Below are 19,620 nucleotides of genomic sequence, written 5' to 3' on the forward strand. Positions count from 1 at the left end.
CCGGTGGGGCGGATTCTGGGAAAGGCTCGTAAGGTCACTCAAGGTGATTCTGAGAAAGGTGCTTGGCAGAAGTAGACTCAAATTTGAAGAAATGTACACCATTCTTACTGAGGCTGAAGCCATCATAAACTCAAGGCCACTCACCTATGTGCACAATGATGTGGATGAGCCACAGTCATTGACATCTGCTCATTTCTTGGTGGGTCAGAGACTAACTTGCCTGCCTCCCAAGCAATTTCCAGCTGATCTGAACCCTCCAACCGCAAATAAGGACGAGATGACACGGAGGTGGCGATACAGACAGAGACTGATGACCAATTTCTGGAACAGGCATTCTCAGTTGAAAGTGGGAGATGTTGCACTCATCAGAGAGGACAAAACACCCAGGCAGAGCTGGAAGCTGGGAAGAATCGAGGAACTGTTTCAAGGTCGTGACGGCCTCATGAGGTCATGTGCAGTTCGCACAAGTTCAGGGACTGTTCTGCGGAGACCCATCAAGCTGTTATATCCTTTGGAAATTTAGATAAACTTTAGTTTATCGGGGGGGAGGATGTTGAGAATTTATTCGTTATTTGCAAGAAGGAATAGGGTTAAAATATAAGCATAAGTTAACATTCATTTCGTTTAAACTGTTTTATGTGTTAAATGAGCAGTTAAATGGAAACCATCTTATTTGATTTGGATTGTTACATTAAAGGACTTTCATTACCCAAGATGCTTTAGCAAAAGGAGATGGAATGAGACGTGATGACGTCAGTTGTTTAAGGAAGAGAAAAAAAATCATTGTCAGCGGCAAGTTATCGCCTATGATTATCACACGCAATGTATACTCTGTTTTTTTCCCTCATAGTTTTCACTAAAGAATGTTTGAATGGAATAGCAAGTCTCGCCTTGTCGTTTTATTTTTAAGCCTATTCTTCTACAACACTGCCCAAAAGGAGGCCAGGTGTCAGCCACCTCTGTCAGAATATGTGGACAGCCTTTCTCCATCACACCTGTCCAAGTACTTGGACCAGGCGACGATCAAAACACTGTTTCTGATTCAACTCAGTAAAACCGATTTTATTTTATTTTCAAATGCACTGTTTATGGTCTGACCATGGTTTTGTACATAAAATATGTATGTTCACAAGTATCTGGCACACTTAGAAATTTGATTGCACTATTGTAAATAGCTTCTTTTCATGTTAATGTTGTGTCTTTAAAAATTTTGCACTGTTTTTCATTTTCGAGTTTTTTTCAGGTTACAAAATTGACCATATCTCAAAAAGCAAGTGATGTACATACTCCAAATAAATTTCCTGTGGTTCTAAAGGATATTGTGCAAATTTTTTTACATTCATAAATTTGAGGGATCTAGCTATGCAATTTCTGTATTTTGAAATATTTGTGAAAAAAACAAAAACAATTTTCATTTTTTTAAGGTGCATTGCACTTTTAAGCAATTTATTGTAGTAGTTAAGACATAAGTCAATACATATTATTTAAATTTGGGATATCAGGGTCATTTTGATGTAAAGCAGATAAAAAATACTCCAAAAAAATGGCACTACAGCATGTAAAAATTTAAAAATATGTCCTGGTGGACTTGCACAACAGTGTGTCTTAAAGGGTTAACCGATACTGATAACCGATAATTAACTACTTCTCATGGCCGATACCGATAAGTTCATATTTTTATATGCAATATAATCTTCAAATAATCTGCAGTTTGCGTACCAAGGAGAATAAAAACATTTAAAAAGCAGTGATTAAAAAACTAATATTTTAGTATGTCTGGCCAAACTATAACAGCAAACAACAGTACAGGCTCTTCAAATGTCCATTTACACACGTGGACAAAATTGTTGGTACCCCTCAGTTAAAGAAGGAAAAACCCACAATTCTCACTGAAATCACTTGAAACTCACAAAAGTAACAATAAATAAAAATTTATTGAAAATTAAATAATCAAAAACAGCCATTACTTTTGAATTGTTGATTAACATAATTATTTAAAAAAACAAACTAATGAAATAGGGCTGGACAAAAATGATGGTACCCATAACTTAATATTTTGTTGCACAACCTTTGTATTTTTGCGAAAATATCAAACAGCTAAAATGAATAGCACAGTGCATTTTCTCAAACAAAAATAAGTCTAAATAAAATCTTCTGTGATTGTTTACACAGGCTGCTACACTTTTCAAAACTAAAACCTTATGCCTTTGGTCAGTTGCTGTAAATGAAAATGTATGTGTATCAAATGTACTGAGATCAAATTCCAACTAAAGCAAAAATTGCATCTTTCGAGAAAAGGGTTTCACAGAACTGTGACTTGTTTATCTGGAAATAACAAAATTTATATTCAAGCATTTTATACATAACAAAATAATACAACCTTTAGAGCCTGAGGATGAAGTAGTTTTTGAGTCACATATTTTTCAACTATGAAATAAATTAAATGCATTGACATATGTCAACCTCAACTCCATAAATCCAAAAACATGAAAATAAAGTGCATCTCTCAACAAAAAGCATTTGCAGACTTATTGCTGTTTTAGCTGCATAGAATAGAGTACAGATTTCTCTGAAATGTTAGCTGAAAATAAAAATTTAAAAAATGTAAATTTTTCAATTTCAACTTAACATCTTTTCTCTTTTCACTTTGTCCAATGTCCTTTTATTTGTCTTTTCCATTTATGTGAGGGCATCAGTGGAAGATTTTTCTTGATAAAGAGTAGCATCTCTGCCTTCTCACACCCAATTCTGTTTCTTCTTTCATCAATAACATTTGCGGCAGCAGAAAACAAGCATTCACTGTCTATACTTGTACAAGGGGCTGACAGGTATTTCTGTACAAGTGAGGCAATGCTAGGGAACCGGGATTTGTTGCTTCTCCAGTATACCACGGGCTCTCAGTTCTGGGAATCGGGGGCTTTGACAGATATTCTTTTATCTAAAGAAAATGAAGAACATAAACATTAAATACCATTAATAATACAATTAATATTACTATGCTTGGTCTATTTTACAAGACACATTCAAAGCTTTATTTAAACAATAAATTGATTACCTGTCCTTCTGCTTGGCTTTGTGTAAGCTCTAATGTGACATCGTAGCATTGTTGTTGTCATCCGCCTAGGACTTCTTCCTTTTTGGCTCATCCACATTTTCTCCAACACTCACCTTGGCACGCAGAATTTCTGTTGCTTCCCTTTTCGTTGCTTAGTTAAAATGGCAGTCCATCTGGGGTTCAAGATTGCAGCAAGATAGAACAGAGGCTCTGTACAGATGTGACTGATTCGCTGCTCTATGGCTTGCAGTAAGGTGCTCTTTGAAGTTTTAATTCCATGATCTGTTACAACAGTCTTGTTTAACAGACGTTTTAGGGCTTCAATAGAGGGGATCACATCAGCTGCTGTGGCTGTAGCTGAGCTGATGTCTTTTGTCAGCTGTTCACATGGGTCAAGTATAGTTACCAAGTTCTCAATTAAAGTCCATTGATATGTGCTCAGAAACACAGGTAACTCGAAATCTACTGCATAAGCTGCAAGGCTCGCCTCTGCTCTGACAAACTTCTCAGCATGTAAAACGTGCTGTTCCACCTGGTGGGCACGTCTTGTTGAAGTCTTGTGTCTTTTGTGCCTAGTTGTGTCTGTAAATCTTTCAGATGGGGTGGCAAATTGAGAGTTCTTGAAGTGACCAACTATTTTCCTGCTCTGGCTCAGCACAGCCTCGTTTACAGCGAGCCGTAAAGTGTGTGCCATCCAGCCTAAGCTTGCAAGCCCACGGTCCTCCATAGCCTTGGTCATATTGCGTGTGTTATCCCTGAGCACAACATGCACTTTGTCTTTTGTTATATTCCACTTTACAAGCATGGTTTCAAAAGCTTGACCTATCATCGTTGCTGTGTGCGACCCAGAGCACTCCTGTGCGTGCAGCAACACTTTTTGCAGGTGAAAATCTTCATCTAACCACTTAGCCGTTCAGCTGAGCATACTGACCAGACTCACATCAGTGTCCATATATCCTTGTTGAAACTTATGTTTAGTCCATTCTTGTCAATCATATTATGAATGTGTATGGCGACCAAATCATACAAGGCAGGCAGGGACACATCTGAGAAGAAGCGGCGGCTTGGGATGGTGTAACGCGGTTCCAAATGCGCAATTAGCTTGCGAAAACCCGGATCCTCTATGACTGAAAAGGCTGGTCATCAAGCGCTATGAATTCCATGAGTCTGTCATTTATAGCTTCAGCCTTTTTGCTGTCTCTGGGAATTTTTTTTTTACAGTTTTCAAATGTCTGCTGAATTTTGACAACCACGCTCAGTGTTGTTTTAGCCTTGGTGATAGTAGCTGCTGTGGATGCTTCATATTCTTGTAAAATAGCTTCGCCACGATGACGACTTTTCAGATGAGAGATAAGATTTGTTGTGTTAAAACCTGTCGCGTTCTTCCCTCCTCTCAGAATCCTTGATGAACACGCTTTACAAACGGCAATGCTCTTGTCATCCGCTGCAACTGAGAAGAACATCCATATCAGTGAGGACATGTTTGCTCCTGTCAGTCACATATGCATGCTTCACGCGCATCAGATGACGTCAGGAGCGCGACCTGACCTGTTTAAAGGCGCACCATGCCAACAAGCAATTTTACTAAACCCACTACGTTATTGCAGGGTTCCCTCTACATCCATTCGGCAGCAGCAGCCTGGCTGCTAAAATCCCAGCCATCACTCCTTTGAATGTCTTTCTTTCTTTTCTTTTTTTTAATCGTCGCAAATACACCACCGCCATGTCTCAAGAATCAAGAAACAACATTATTGTCATTGCACACTTTCGTATACAACGAGATTACATTTGAGCCGCTCTGTCAATGGCAGCTCAGGCTGCTGCGCTGTGCAGCGTGCCACCTGTGACCCTCTCCACCTTCACAGCCGTGTTGCACTGTGTCCGGTACTAGCCAGTAGTAAGGTAAACTATACGTAACTATCTTGCTCTCAGTAGCTACTCTTTTTTTTGTGTTTGTGGTGGTGGCAGCGGCGGGGTGGGGGAGGGGGCGGCGCTACCCGGAGAGGCAGCCGCTGCAGCTGGAAAAAATCCTAGAGGAAACACTATTGGTTTAATTTATCAGATCAAATCAATTTATCGGTTCCATAAAAAATGACATCATTTCGCCCTATATCGGCCGATAATTTATAGGATCGATAATTATTGTGCATCCCTAATCATAACCCAAACCCCCTCCAACTACCTCATCATCCCCATCCTGCAAGAAGTCCACTGGCTCCCAATCAAGCAAAGAATTCAATTCAAAATCCTTCTGTTCACCTTCAAGTCCATCCATCATCTCGCTCCATCATACCTCTCCAACCTCATCTCTGTCAACACTCGATCCTGTTCCCTCAGATTCTCCATTCACCTCACTGTCCCCTCTGCCCGTTTCAGCACCATGGATAGCAGAGCCTTCAGCCTTCACCATCAGATTTTCAAATCCAAAATCTAAACTCATCTGTTCAGGATTGCATACTCCGTCACACTCTAACCTCACTATGCCACACCTCTTTGTTGTTCTTTGTTTTATTCTTGTTATTGATACTTTTTAAATTGTATAGTTTTTAATTATTGTTGTCGATTTTTATGCCTCTGTGAAGTGTCCTTGAGTTCCTTGAAAAGTGCTTTAAATAAAATGTATCATTACTATTATTAGCATTATCATTATTACCTGATCAACCCGACAAAGAATAAAGCTTATTAGCAGTAATTTGGACATTTTATTTAGAGCTTGACACTTCAAGCATTAAAGGAAGCGATTGCAAGTTTAAGAAGCTGGTAACTAAGGAGAATGTCAGCCTGCAGTTACTGCAGTGAACAAGAGCTTGGCGGTGGGTGATGTATCTATTAAGAGTAAAATCACAAGTACAAAACCTCAGATGGGTTAGATATTGGGACTGTGAGAGAAATAAGCCTTGTAATCAGATTTCGCACTAGGCATGTGTGTTACAGCATCAAAAGCAGAAGTGAGCGTACTGTGCAACAGAAATAACCATCCTGGACACATATATAGTACAGGGGCCTTGTACATATACAGCATAGCACAGGGGTATTGTACATATATAGTATAGCACGGTGGTATTCAACTAAAACTCAAAGCCATGGGAACTAGGGATGCAACGATACAGTTTTGTCACGATTCGATATATTATTTCGATATGAAGGTCACGATTTCGATTGAAGGAGAACTACAAGTTTGAATATTTTTTCAAATAAAACATTTTTTTTATTTACCAATGAGCCAACAGAATTACACCATCTGATGTACTGTGTCAAAATACAGTCTAGTGCAAAAAAATCCAAGTCTTAGCCTTTATAGACCTTTGAAAATACTAAAGTAGTCAGAACAATAATATAAACGTAACTTCAAAAACCATTAAAGCACCTGAAAGTCTTTCGGTCCATGAAAGTCTCCACTACAAGTAAACATTCCACATAACATACATTTAGCAGCTAGCTGGTAATGTCTGTCAACCTGAACTTAAAAAAACAATCTGTGGTCTATTGTATTTTTAGATTTTATTGCAGAAAAATTAGCTTAACATTGTGTGCAGCAAGACGAGAGCGGGATGCTTCAACTATATCTCCTGCTGTGGAGAAAATTCTCTCACTAGCAACAGAAGTTCCCAGTACACAGAGGTGACGACGTGCAAGTTTTGAGAGATGAGGAAAGCTGGACCATTTGAAAGGATCAGCATCAACATGAATGCTAGGTGCCAATCTGTATGCATTGACCTCTCCTTCCACAGTATCAGAAAAGGACATGTTCTGTTGTTCATTGTGTTGAAAAATCTCTCTTAACAGTTCTGCCATGGCTGTTTTCTTTGGTGGAGGGTGCTGGAGGGGCTGCAGTTCCTGTTCAGTGGATGGTCTTGACGCTGGATGACCCTATCACAAAAATAAAGAGGAAAAAAAAACAATCTCAATATCACTATTAGAACCTAAAATACAAAGTATTGTAAATGTTAACATATAGACAAGATAATGACAGGCATGACATACTGTAAATCTGAGGCTGCAGGCTCCTCCTCAGTGGGTGGTCTTGTCTCTGGATGATCCTATCACAAAAATAAGTGAAGAAAAATGAAAACATTCAATATCTCCATTAGAACTGAAAACACAAATATTGTACGATGTTAAGAATAATATACATCAAATAATGCCAAGCATTAATAGTCAGAAACATGCAGTAAACTTGTTTCATATTTTAATATAACAATAATAAAGATTATACCTTCTCTAGAATGTCCCTGGTGAGATCCCTGTAGACTTGGAGCTTAGCTGCCTCATCAAGGAAGGGATTTGAATCTGGGATCCAGGGCTGTAGATTTTTGAAGGTACTTATGAGCTTGAGTCGTGTACCAATTTTCCAGATCTTTTGCAATAGCCTTTTTTGCCTGTGTAGCTGTTGGACTGTCCTCAACCAGGTTGTCATGGATTTAATGAGTTTTCTTTGAGTGGAAGGATCATCGATGTTTGGGGTCATTTCACTGCTCATCAGAGAGGTGACTGTTTTGAGTGGTTTCAGTAGTTTTATGAGCTTCCTCTGCCAGTTTTTGCTCATCATCAGACAGCATAGCCACAGTTTTGTTAACAGTCCTGAGATTTTTGGCAAGCATGCTGAGTAGACTGCTGCCTTGCTGTTCAACATATCTTCTAGCATATCATGAGTTGAGTTCCACCGAGTCTGGACGTCATGGAAATAATTTGTGACGGGCAAGTTTAGCATCTCTTGTTTGCTCCCAGTGTGTTGTTGGCTGTAGTGCTCTTGTGAAAAAAGTGACTACTTTTCTGAATCTTTCCTAGTAGGCAGGACTCACTACTGATTGCAATAACTTTTCTTGGCTGCGAGGTTTACACATGGGCAAAGCAGCCTATTTGTGGGCCTGAGTCCCTCCATCTCACGTATATGCATTCACAAATGTTGGCTGCGTTATCTGTAGTGACTGGTATTGTCACATTAGCCGTTTAATTTCCACTCTGTCACAGCATGTTTTTAGTTCTTCTGACAAATTTGCGCTTGTATGACTCTCATACATGGGACGAGTTTGTAGTACAGCGGTCTTAATCTGCCAGTCAGAGTCCAAAATGTAATGCACTGTTACCGTAAGGTAGCTCTCCGTTGCCCGAGAAGTCCAGCTGTCTGTAGTCAAAGCGATATTGTTTGTTGCAGCCAATTCAATCAACAATGTTATGCCGGACTTGGTCGTAAATAGCAGGGATGACAGTCTGCGTAAAGTATGTACGAGAGGGGATTTCATAACAGGGATCTATTGTTTTCATGAGGTAATGAAAGCCCTCATTCTCAACCACCAGAGTAAGGCTGCAATGCTTTGGTAATGAATGTCCTAACAGCATGTGTGATTTTCTTGTGTTTATCTGAGGCGAAGCTATACACACGTGGACAAAAATTGTTGGTACCCCTCAGTTAAAGAAGGAAAAACCCACAATTCCACTGAAATCACTTGAAACTCACAAAAGTAACAATAAATAAAAATTTATTGAAAATTAAATAATCAAAATCAGCCATCACTTTTGAATTGTTGATTAACATAATTATTTAAAAAACAAACTAATGAAATAGGCTGGACAAAATGATGGTACCCATAACTTAATATTTTGTTGCACAACCTTTTGAGGCATCACTGCATTAAACGATTTCTGTATTTGTCAATGAGCGTTCTGCAGCTGTCAACAGTATTTTGGCCCACTCCTCATGAGCAAACAGCTGCAGTTGTCTCAGGTTTGATGGGTGTCTTCTCCAAATGGCAATGTTTCAGCTCCTTCCACTATGTTCAATGGGATTCAGATCTGGGCTCATAGAAGGCCACTTTAGAATAGTCCAACGCTTTTCTCTCAGCCATTCTTGGGTGTTTTTGGCTGTGTGTTTTGGATCGTTGTCCTGTTGGAAGACCCATGACCTGTGACTGAGACCAAGCTTTCTGACACTAGGCAGCACATTTCTCTCCAGAATGCCTTGATAGTCTTCAGATTTCATCGTACCTTGCACACTTTCAAGACACCCTGTGCAGATGCAGCAAAGCAGCCCCAAAACATTACTGAGCCTCCTCCATGTTTCACCGTAGGGACAGTGTTCTTTTCTCGTATGCTTGGTTTTTGAGTCTATGAACATAGAGTTGATGTGCCTTACCAAAAAGCTCCAGCTTGGTCTCATCTGTCCAAAGGACATTCTCCCAGAAGCTTGTGGCTTGTCAACATGCATTTTGCAAATTCCAGTCTGGCTTTTTATGAGTTTTTTTCAGCAGTGGTGTCCTCCTTGGTCGTCTCCCATGAAGTCCACTTTGGCTCAAACAACGACGAATGGTGCGATCTGACACTGATGTACCTTGGCCCTTGGAGTTCACCTTTAATTTCTTTGGAGGTTGCTCTGGGCTCTTTGGATACAATTCCAACGATCCGTCTCTTCAATTTGTCATCAATTTTCCTCTTGCGGCCACGTCCAGGGAGGTTGGCTACTGTCCCGTGGGTCTTGAACTTCTGAATAATATGAGCCACTGTTGTCACAGGAACTTCAAGCTGTTTAGAGATGGTCTTATAGCCTTTACCTTTAAGATGTTTGTCTATCATTTTTTTTCGGATGTCCTGGGACAATTCTCTCCTTCGCTTTCTGTTGTCCATGTTCAGTGTGGTACACACCTTTTCACCAAACAGCAGGTGACTACTTGTCTCCCTTTAAATAGGCAGACTGACTGATTATGAGTTTGGAAACACCTGTGATGTCAATTAAATGACACACCTGAGTTAATCATGTCACTCTGGTCAAATAGTTTTCAATCTTTTAGAGGTACCATCATTTTTGTCCAGGCCTGTTTCATTAGTTTGTTTTTTTAAATAATTATGTTAATCAACAATTCAAAAGTAATGGCTGTTTTGATTATTTAATTTTCAATAAATTTTTATTTATTGTTACTTTTGTGAGTTTCAAGTGATTTCAGTGAGAATTGTGGGTTTTTCCTTCTTTAACTGAGGGGTACCAACAATTTTGTCCACGTGTGTAGTTCTTCTGAAAGGCATTGACAATACTCTGACATTTTGTCCGCGTTACCTTGTCTGTCTCGCTCGTAGACCACTTCTCCGGGTGATGACGCCGGAGATGGCTGCTCATGTTGGAGGTGTTGCCGGTTATGTACGGTGCACTTGCGAGGCAATGCTTGCACACAGTTTTACTTTTACTCACCATTTCTTCCCTGGTCATTATAATCAATAGCAACCCAAAGTGCTGCCACACAGTTGATCTGTACGAAGGTGGTGCATTTCAGACTTTGGTGTCTCCGTCTCGTTGCCGCTCGCCATGATTCCTTCTCTCCTCTACTTTCAAAACAACAGCAGCTAACAATACACGTGTTGCTAGCTGCACCCGCCTTCCCCCAGAACAAGCAGGGGGAGGGGGAGCAGAGGCGGAGCAAGGCAGAGTTTCTCACAGGCAGGGAGCTGAGAGAAGGCCATGTGCTGTTGCGCTGTGCAAGGGAAATGTCAGAAAATATGTTAGCGGCTTTCTTTCTTCGATTCATATCAAAATTTTTTGTGTATCGAATCAAAGAGGGCGTATCGAACGATTCGATAAAATATCGAGAATCGTTGCATCCCTAATGGGAACCCCGCATGTATTTAGTATCACTGTAACCATGACAACAAGTGAACACTTTGTCAGCTGCCTGCTGACAATCACAAGATTGCCATCCTACTACAAATCGACTGCTGTGGACTTATCACTCTGGAACTGTACAACGACTGAGAAGCCTTGGTGGAATACTGCGCTCTGTGCTTGCCTGTATGCACTCAAATGCAGCTGGATCTCAATGTCTTTCTAAGATCTGCACCCACTTTTCATTGGCTAGTGATATTAGTTTGATTGAGAGCAAAAGCTGCGTTCCCCTCATTCCGTTCCATTCAGACTGAACTCTTAAAGAAGCACCTTCAGCAACAGATTGGTACAGCCTAGGTGTAAGGAGGAGTGTTTCCGCAGGTCCTTTATTCCAGCATCAGTCAGACTTTATAATGTCGCCATATAAACTGGTCTACCTCTGTCACTGCTGTACTTTTTCCCTTCACACATGCATATCATTTAAGTGCAATAACTGTTTCAACCTCATCCTCATGTAAATAGTCTTCTTTAAAAATCTTTTTGTATATATTGTTCTCTGCATTTTTGTACTGTGTGTAATTTATTCTGTACTGCCTTTATACTATTTTTTCTTCTCGAAGCTGCTGTAACAGTGAAGTTTCCCCAGTGTGGGATCAATAAAGCTTATCTTACCTTATCTTATTCCATTGGTAGATGAACTCGATTGGCAATGTAGTCCCATCTTTCTTTCTTTTTTTTTAACCAAACGCCGGCGCTGCACGCCGGAATTCCGGCACGGTGCCTGAATACTTACAGAAAACAGTGAAGGTACATGTCCATTGGATGTGTTTTTTCCCGCATGTAAATGCACATCTGAAAATCGCACGCATGTTGGGCAGTCACTAGCGGGCCACAACATTGTCGCTTGACCTTCAGCAGACCACTGGTCATGTGACCAAGCTTTCAGCATGACAGTCTGGCAGATGTGTCGGATATATTAGTCATTTTAGTTCAACTACGGCTAATTTAGACGACCGTTTAGACCGTGGCACTCCTGCCATAAACAATAGAAAGGGTGCGCTAGTTCAATAGAAGCGCCCTGTCAAATTTAAGGACCTACTTTGTATCAAAAGAAGTCTGGTTCCGGCCTCAGACTGCAGGCTGCCTTTTCGAGACCTGGGGTCTGGCATGTAGTTGATTAAACAAAGCCTCCATTCAGAGAATTTTGCCTCTAGGAATTTGTTGTAATCAAATTACTCGAATAACTCAAGGAATCATTTCAGCCCTAACGTAGCCAAAGTTACTCTCACTTCCATGATCCACCTGTATGCCAGTGACATCATCTTGTACTTATCCGGCCCTTCTCTCCACTCAGAGGCATCCACCCTTCAACTCAGCCTCACTTCTGTAGAGCAGTCCTTTCAAAATCTCCACCTCAGCCTTAACACCAGTAAGACTGAATGCATGCTGTTCGAGCGAAAATATGACATACCTAAGCATCTGGCTGGACTCATCTCAGTCTTTCGCCGCTCATATCAATAATCTTCACACAAAAACCAAATCCGGATTAGCTTTCCCCTTCCACAATAAAGCTTCCACTCAACAAAACAGCCTCAAACACCATTTTCTACTTTCAAGTAGAAACTCCATCAGCTCATAGTTGATTTTTGTTCCCGTTTATCACCTCTGGAGCCCATTTATGTGCATGCACGCACGCACGCCGTGTCTCTTTCATGTCATATATTCTTGTTCAACTGCACTCTTACTCTCATACGCACACGTGCACACAACTGTTCAAAAGTTTGGGGTCACTTAGAAATGTTCTTATGTTTGAAAGAAATGCTTTTTTTTAATGACGATGACATTAAATTAATCAGAAATACAGTCTAGACATTGTTAGACATTGTGGTAAATGACTATTCCTGGTGGAAACAGTTTGATTTTTAATGGAATATCTACATAGACGACCATTTCCAGCAGCCATTACTTCTGTGTTCTAATGGTACATTGTGTTAGCAAATCGTGTTGAAAGGCTAAAAGATGATTAGAAAATCCTTGTGCAATTCTGTTAGCACATGAACAAAAGTGTGATTTTTCACAAATAACTATGAAATTGCCTGGAAGACCCCAAACTTTTGAACGGTATTGTACATATACATACACACTGGTCCTCCCTTCTCTTCTAGTTCGTGTCATTTACTCAGTTCCCATGTTTTCTTTAGTATTTCTCTCCTAAGTGTAGTTCGTATATGCATTCATTTTTGCTGAATTTAATTCTACCGAGGCCTCTTGTCCAGGTCATGTTAATAAATGAGAAATGGTTCTCAAACATTTTTACCTGGTTAAACAAAGCTCAAATAAAATAAAATAAATGAACAAATGAAACATTAACTTAATGTGATCTCTGTATAACTATGGCAATGGGACAAGACTGTACAGAACGATAGCTAATATACTGTGTTTTGTATTCAGCCTTGTCATTGGTTTAGGGACTTCCACTAAATCTAAAACCCTCATTTGAAGTGTCTGTTAGCCTTTCTGGGGGATATGTTGCAAATGTCTTCAGATGTTTTGACAAAGATCGTGTCAACAAGCCAGTACTTAGGAAGAAAATTTTACATAATTTCCTGAATGTAAAATCTGACACGTTAACAGTGAATTACCGATTTATGACTGAAACAAATAAAACTTATCAGATTTTAACTGTTGACACCTAATATTCACGACAAAGTCCACATGGTTACAAGGGGAATTTGAAGGGGAACAAAAGCAAACACAATTTTACATGTAATAAGAATTAAATTGCAAAAAAATAAAAAATTCTAAATTACTATTTAACAATTGGCCCATCAAAATCCAAAGCATGAAACACAGCAAACAATCTGCAATTTCCCACAGTAAATAACCTGTTACACTAAAAACCTCTTCACAACAAAACAATCCTTATAACTGATGTACATGATGTAGTGACTTGTTCACTGTAGTCAACACTGGCACAGCTGCTGGAAACGGCTCCTCATCTGAAACAGATATTCACAAATACTGATGCAGCAACTTTATCAGTCCAGGGAATATGTCAGTACTTACTGCCACCTCTGAAATGCACTCAAACCCAGAGCAGAGCATCACTGATACTCTTCATCATTCTAGTTACATGTTGCACAGAGTTCAATGACACGATTGTGACAATTAGCAGTTAGACAGCAGGGAGTTGACCTTGTTGAATGCACACTTAAAGGAAACATAGCTATGACTTAATCTCATTCACCAGTAAAAGGCCCTACCTGACGGAGCAGCTGGATACTACAGAAATCTACTGTACATTCTCTGACAGCTAAACTGTTTGTCCCTCCCACTGGATAATTTATTGATTTATGCATCCCTAAAATACAGTGGAACTGCTTGTACTGAACTCCTAGTCCCTATAAAAAAAACAATCTACAGCATGAGCATACTTTTTTTTTTTTTTAAATGAAGATGTCCTTCACATATTTCTGTAATACACAAGGCATTGTCAAATCAACATAGTGGCATGGGTAATAGCACATTCCTAGTCTGGGGGCAGAGAGGAAGCATAGTGTAGTTTTACCTTAGACAGAGAGAGGGAAGATAACATCATTTTGATGAGAAGGACTGGATTAAACAGGGATTTGCGTTAATATAAACATTCCCGAGTTGAGAATTTCTTTTCCCATGGCATTGTCACTTCTTTTTTCAGATTTCAACATGCTCTTTCCCGCTGACACAGTTCAACAGCGGTACTTCAGAGTTTGAGCAACTGCGGCATTTCCTGGGCTGTTAAACAGAGGCTTTTTGAAGAATCCACTTATCCCCTGTTCGCTTCGGATGACTGCCGGGTTAACTCCAGAAACAATGACACTTTGGAAAAGTTTATGCCCCAAAAAATGCCCCACAGAATGAAAAACAGAGTTCACAATAATCATTCTTCGGAGAATATAGCCGGAGGTGTAAGGCAACATGGGGGACTGTGTTATTTCGAGAAAGAAAAGGTGACGGGGCAAAGAGTAAAAGAAAGAGAACTGAAATGACGTTATGATTTCAGCCCATCCCAAACAATGTGCTTAAAGCTGCAGCCACTGCTGCACTCTTCCTCCTGAAACCGGCGTTGCGACACACTCGACAGTTCATCTCAGGACCATCCTCAAATTGAGTGACAACAAAGCAGCCATCACCATAATACTCCAGCTTTATGGAAATTATACAAGACTTGGATTCGAACCGTGCACAAACAGAGGGAAAACAGTGTACCAGCTCAAAGTGTTCAGTCTTGTCTAATGAAATGATGCCAAACAATTGCCTATCAGAAGGCATAATTTAACATATTCTTTAAACATAAGAAAAGTCACCGTGTGGATTGTGCCAGAAACAAAGCAGTACAATATTTCTGTTTTTAGACATAGTTTACCTGTTATTCACACAGTTTTGTCATAAAATGATGGGGGATTATGTGCTTCTACAAAACAGCGACAGAATGTGTCAGAGTACATTCACTTTAGTACAAATTTAAAGCCCTGATTTAGTCTACCTCCCAGAATATTTCCATTTAATGTGACTTGATATTCCATCTTCATACAATTCAACAGATTTGGACAGTCAGGCTACTTTTAAAAATTCAGCTTGTAGATTTAATGATGTGCTTCTTCTATTCTTTCTTGATACTTAGCTTTGGTACTTGTTGCTAGTAATGTTCAAGTGCGTTTACTTACAAATCTCAATACAGGACGTAAGCATGTAACTTTTTTTACAGTGTGACATTGCTAATTTTACTGAAGTTGTCAACCCTTTGTCCACCACTGCTAAAAGCTGATGTTTAGTATTATATTTAGTTTTAACAATAAATGAAATTCTGAATAATTCCACTCAGAAATACCATAGCAGTTACCACCTTCCCCTTAACAGTAGCAAGTTGCATAGGCTATAAATACAGTATATTATGATGAGTGAAGGATTAAGTATGAAAAAATTATGTGATTGACTTTTACAAAACCAAAAACATATATTAGGACACTTATATTACACTTATTAGTATCATATAAAAATAGTGGATTAGTACTACTATCTCCTACTTGCTTCAAATAATATATGTGTACACACACACACACACACACACACACACACACACACACACATCTATACAATCATGGAAAAATTATTAGACCTTTCTTGTTTTCTTCAATTTCTTGTTCATTTCAATGCTTGGTATCACTAAACATACAAATTAAATAGGTAAAAGATGCAACTGATTACATAATACGGTTTTGTCCCATTTCCCTATTTGACATGCTTAAGTTTAATTGTATTCTCAGGGTATGTAAGAGACCATTACATGTCAAAAGCAACACTGCAGATGCAAAGGCCTAGAGTGGTTTCCTGCTTACATTCAAGCCACTGCACAACTTAGAAGTTGTCAGCTCTTACATAATACCTAAAACAAAAGAATTATGCAAAGCCACAAAGGCAGCCATCTTGGCACTGCTAGAAATTGGATTGAGTGAGAGACAGGTAGTGAAAAAAACGAAGATCTCCAAGACAGCTGTTCATTACACCTAGAAAAATAAGCTGAACATGGTACTACCAAATTGCTAGCTGGTCATGGCAGGAAACATCTTTCTACCCCACAAAAGATGACTGTGCATTCATCCGTTCCTGTCAGGAATCGTCGTCAGACCTCAAGGGGTCTTAAAAATGAGTGGACACTGTCCAGAAATGTGACTTGTTTGGCAAGAACAGTTGGAAACTGACTTCTTGAAGCTGGTCTGAAGTCACACAGGACCGGTTACTCATGACTGTTGATGACTGGGCTAAGGTTCTTCAGTGATGAATCCAATTTTCACTTGATGCCCACTCCAGCTAACTTACTGGTTAGGAGGAAGCTTGGAGAAGCTTAAAAACCAGACTGTCTTGCCCCTACAGTAAAACATGGGGTGGATCAATGATGATCTAGGGTTGTTTAACTATGGGTGGAACAGAGCAAAGGCAATTGTGTGAAGAGCAAATGAACCAGGTAATGTACAGGGCTATTCTTGAAAACAGTCATCTTCCATCAGCTGGGAAATTCTTTCCTGCCTCCAATGACTGGATTATCCAACAAAACCATGCCCCTTGCCATAAGGGAAGGTCAGTTAAAGCCTGGATGGAGAACTAGATCACTGAGCAACAGGAATGGGCTGCTGTGACAGTAGAACAATTTCAGAAGCTGGTGGAGAGTATGCCAAGATGTATGGCTGCAGTCATCAAAAACAATGGTTTTGCAATCAAGTACTAACTCCTGTGTGTCAGAAAAGAAAACAAGGAATGCCTAAAAGCACTGTTTTTGGTGTTTTTGGCAGTACAATGCCATAGCTATTGATGGAAGAACTTAAATGATTTTGGATATTATCAAGAAAATCATGGAAAATGGCTTGATATCAGCACTGAAATTTAAAATCTTATGAGCTATGTTTGTTGTTGTCATTATATTTGTCCAAACAAATGTGCCTTTAGTTGTAGGGTTACCACAACATCTTGGTGCATCAAAGAATCCCTTCTGGATTGAACCTGACTGGTTATCTGTTCATATACCAAGAAGACAATGACAAGCATACTTTAAAGCTGTGTAGAGACTACTTGACCAAGATAAAAGAATCTGAAGTACTGGAACTGATGGAATGGCAAAGTAAAAGTCCAGACTTGAATCCTATTGAACAGATCTGGGATTTATTGAAGTCAAAAAATAGATGGCACAAAAGCTTCACCCAAAGCAGGTCTCTGGAACAGTGAGAAAGTACTTGGAACTCAGTCACAAAAGAGACTGTGGAAAAGTACATAAAAACAATGGCAGCAAGTATGCAAACTGCTATCAGGGTCAAAGAAGATCATACAAAATGTTTAGATTTTTGGTTAGTATACAGACAGACAGACAGACAGACAGACAGACAGATAGACAGATAGACAGATAGATAGATACGTGTGTGAGATTTATTTAATGGGACTGATGTGGGACAAAAGGGCGATATTTTATCTGCTCAACTTGAAGTCGAATCCTCCATTGTGTATTTCGAACTGAGCAGAGGCTTCGGGAGCTCTTGCCTCTGCCAGATCTGTGTTTTCTCAGCAGCCGACAAGCTCTCTGACAGGAGGCCCTCTGTCGGCCTGTCATTCTAACTCAGCCCGCTGGGTCTAACTGCGGCCATTTTCTGCTGACTAACACAAACATGCACAAATATCCACACATCCACAGACTAGGAGGTGGAGAACTTCAACTTGGCCTTCCACTTTACCGTGTGACGAAGCGAAAGAGAGCAGACGGGCCTACCGTTGTACGCTCCGTCACAAAGCCGCGAGCTCAACTTTCATCCGCGACTGCACACCTACACATAAACTGCAAGACATTCTGTCCGCTTTGTCGCCCGGCGTCAGAGGTCGAAAACCATATTTGCCGATGGGTTAAAGCCTGTGTAACGCTGGTACGTCTCTTTTTTTCCGGCACACAAGCAACCTCACTCGAAACTTCATTCAGAACTCTGGGACTTTAAAGTTATTTTGTTTTATAAAAGGCGTACTTGCGGTTCCCTGTGTGACATAAAATCGTCTGCTGTTTGGGAGTTTATTTGGTAAATTCGGCGTACATATAATAGTCAAAAAGAGGTTCGTGTCAATTCAATTTAAACTTGAAACCGTTCCAGCTCGCTTGCTTCCGCCTTGCTTAGTGTGTTTGACGTAAAACGCCAGCGGCATGAACGGGGCAACCGACTGCAAAAGTTAAGATTTCATTACATTGTGGGATAATTTGCGTGTCGTGTGTGTGCCGAATTTGAAGGATTGATTGTGACGACTCACTGTTATTTCTGAGTTGTGTAACGCAGTATGTGTATATACCATTGTCAGACGGATGTTTTATAATCCCGATTTTGAATGAAATTTAGCTACAGCTTGTCTCCATAGAATATCGTAACTGATCAAAGCATAATATTCGGACGCTGCAACAAAATATAAGCCACAAAAATGAAGAAAACTGGCTTGTTGACATACAGAGGAATACATGCAACTACACCGTCGCTTTCTGCTCCACTTTGAGCTGCGTAGCCTCTGTTCCTCATTCAAGTCCTCGCATTGCGTCTTTTTGAGGAAAACACGAAACAGCACACCAATAGGAAGAGACACCCAACTGCATTATATTGCCAGAGCAGGTTTAGTCCTACCATTTCGAAGCGGAGCCGCCACCGGGGGAAATTAAAGCTGCCCGCAGTGCCTGCCCATCCCACGCTGTCGGTCGTTATCATTCCATATTCCTTTCTAGCATCGTGCGCGTGCCAGCTGGAGTAAATCCGCGGTGCTCGAGACCAGAAACGTCCCGCGTCAGGCGGACCCCCCCACCCCCGTGGGCACGCTGCGGCAGAACAGAGGAGCTTCACCTTCTACCTATCATCTTTTCAGCTTTCTTACTGCTGTACACCTCAACGGTTTAACCTTTTCTGCTACAGTGGTCTTTTTTAAAATGCCCTTTCTATATTACTTTGTCCTTATAACTCTTTCCTCACCTTTTCTGTCTATTTTTGGGGCGCTTTGTTTCCCATAGTCTCAACTATATGTTCAATGTTTTTGATTTTGTAGACTGCTAACTTTGCAGAGCCCAACTGGTGTAGTTTCTGTAGGCAGATGTTTGTGCCACTACAAACTGAATGAATCCTTTGAATCCTTTATATTTGAATGTGTGTTGCTTAACTTGAATTATTGTAATTAAAAACTTGATTTTTATTTTTCTCCCTGCTCCTCTTTCTATAATTTCTTTATTTTTTGTTATTCTCTTCTGTATTCCTAGGTTGACACCAACAGCCAAAACCAAATACTTGACCATTAAAGCGGATTCTGATTTGATCCTTATTGCCAATTCTACTCTCTACATTCAATTTTCACAATTATAATTAAAATATAAATGATTCAAATTGCATTTTCAGTAGCACAATTTTCTGCCCATAAGTTTCTTCCCTCACCTTCA

General features: G+C 40.0%; 1 protein-coding gene and 1 long non-coding RNA gene across 15 annotated transcripts in view; both read right to left on the bottom strand.

Moving 5' to 3' along the window:
• Positions 1–19,285, bottom strand: part of nfic (nuclear factor I/C) — a 185,846-nt gene extending 166,561 nt beyond the window's left edge. For 5 of the 14 annotated variants that reach the window (XR_007941417.1, XR_007941418.1, XM_051947311.1 and 2 more), the window contains exon 1: positions 18,824–19,275. Coding sequence is in view for 12 of the 14 variants with exons in the window: in XM_051947311.1 (XP_051803271.1) it covers positions 18,824–18,904 (81 nt within the window). In the remaining 2 variants the exon portion in view is untranslated. Of the gene's footprint in view, positions 1–18,823 lie in introns of all 14 variants that reach the window. The other 9 variants (XM_051947302.1, XM_051947303.1, XM_051947312.1 and 6 more) reach the window with 6 other exon arrangements.
• Positions 1,916–3,993, bottom strand: LOC127533676 (uncharacterized). Its single transcript, XR_007941434.1, has 2 exons — positions 3,056–3,993; positions 1,916–2,938 (listed from the first exon to the last, which is right to left on the bottom strand). It is a non-coding gene; the product is annotated as an uncharacterized LOC127533676 (long non-coding RNA).
• Positions 19,286–19,620: the final 335 nt, after the last annotated feature.

This window comes from Acanthochromis polyacanthus, chromosome 4, assembly GCF_021347895.1.
Source record: "Acanthochromis polyacanthus isolate Apoly-LR-REF ecotype Palm Island chromosome 4, KAUST_Apoly_ChrSc, whole genome shotgun sequence".
Taxonomy (NCBI): Eukaryota; Metazoa; Chordata; class Actinopteri; family Pomacentridae; genus Acanthochromis; species Acanthochromis polyacanthus.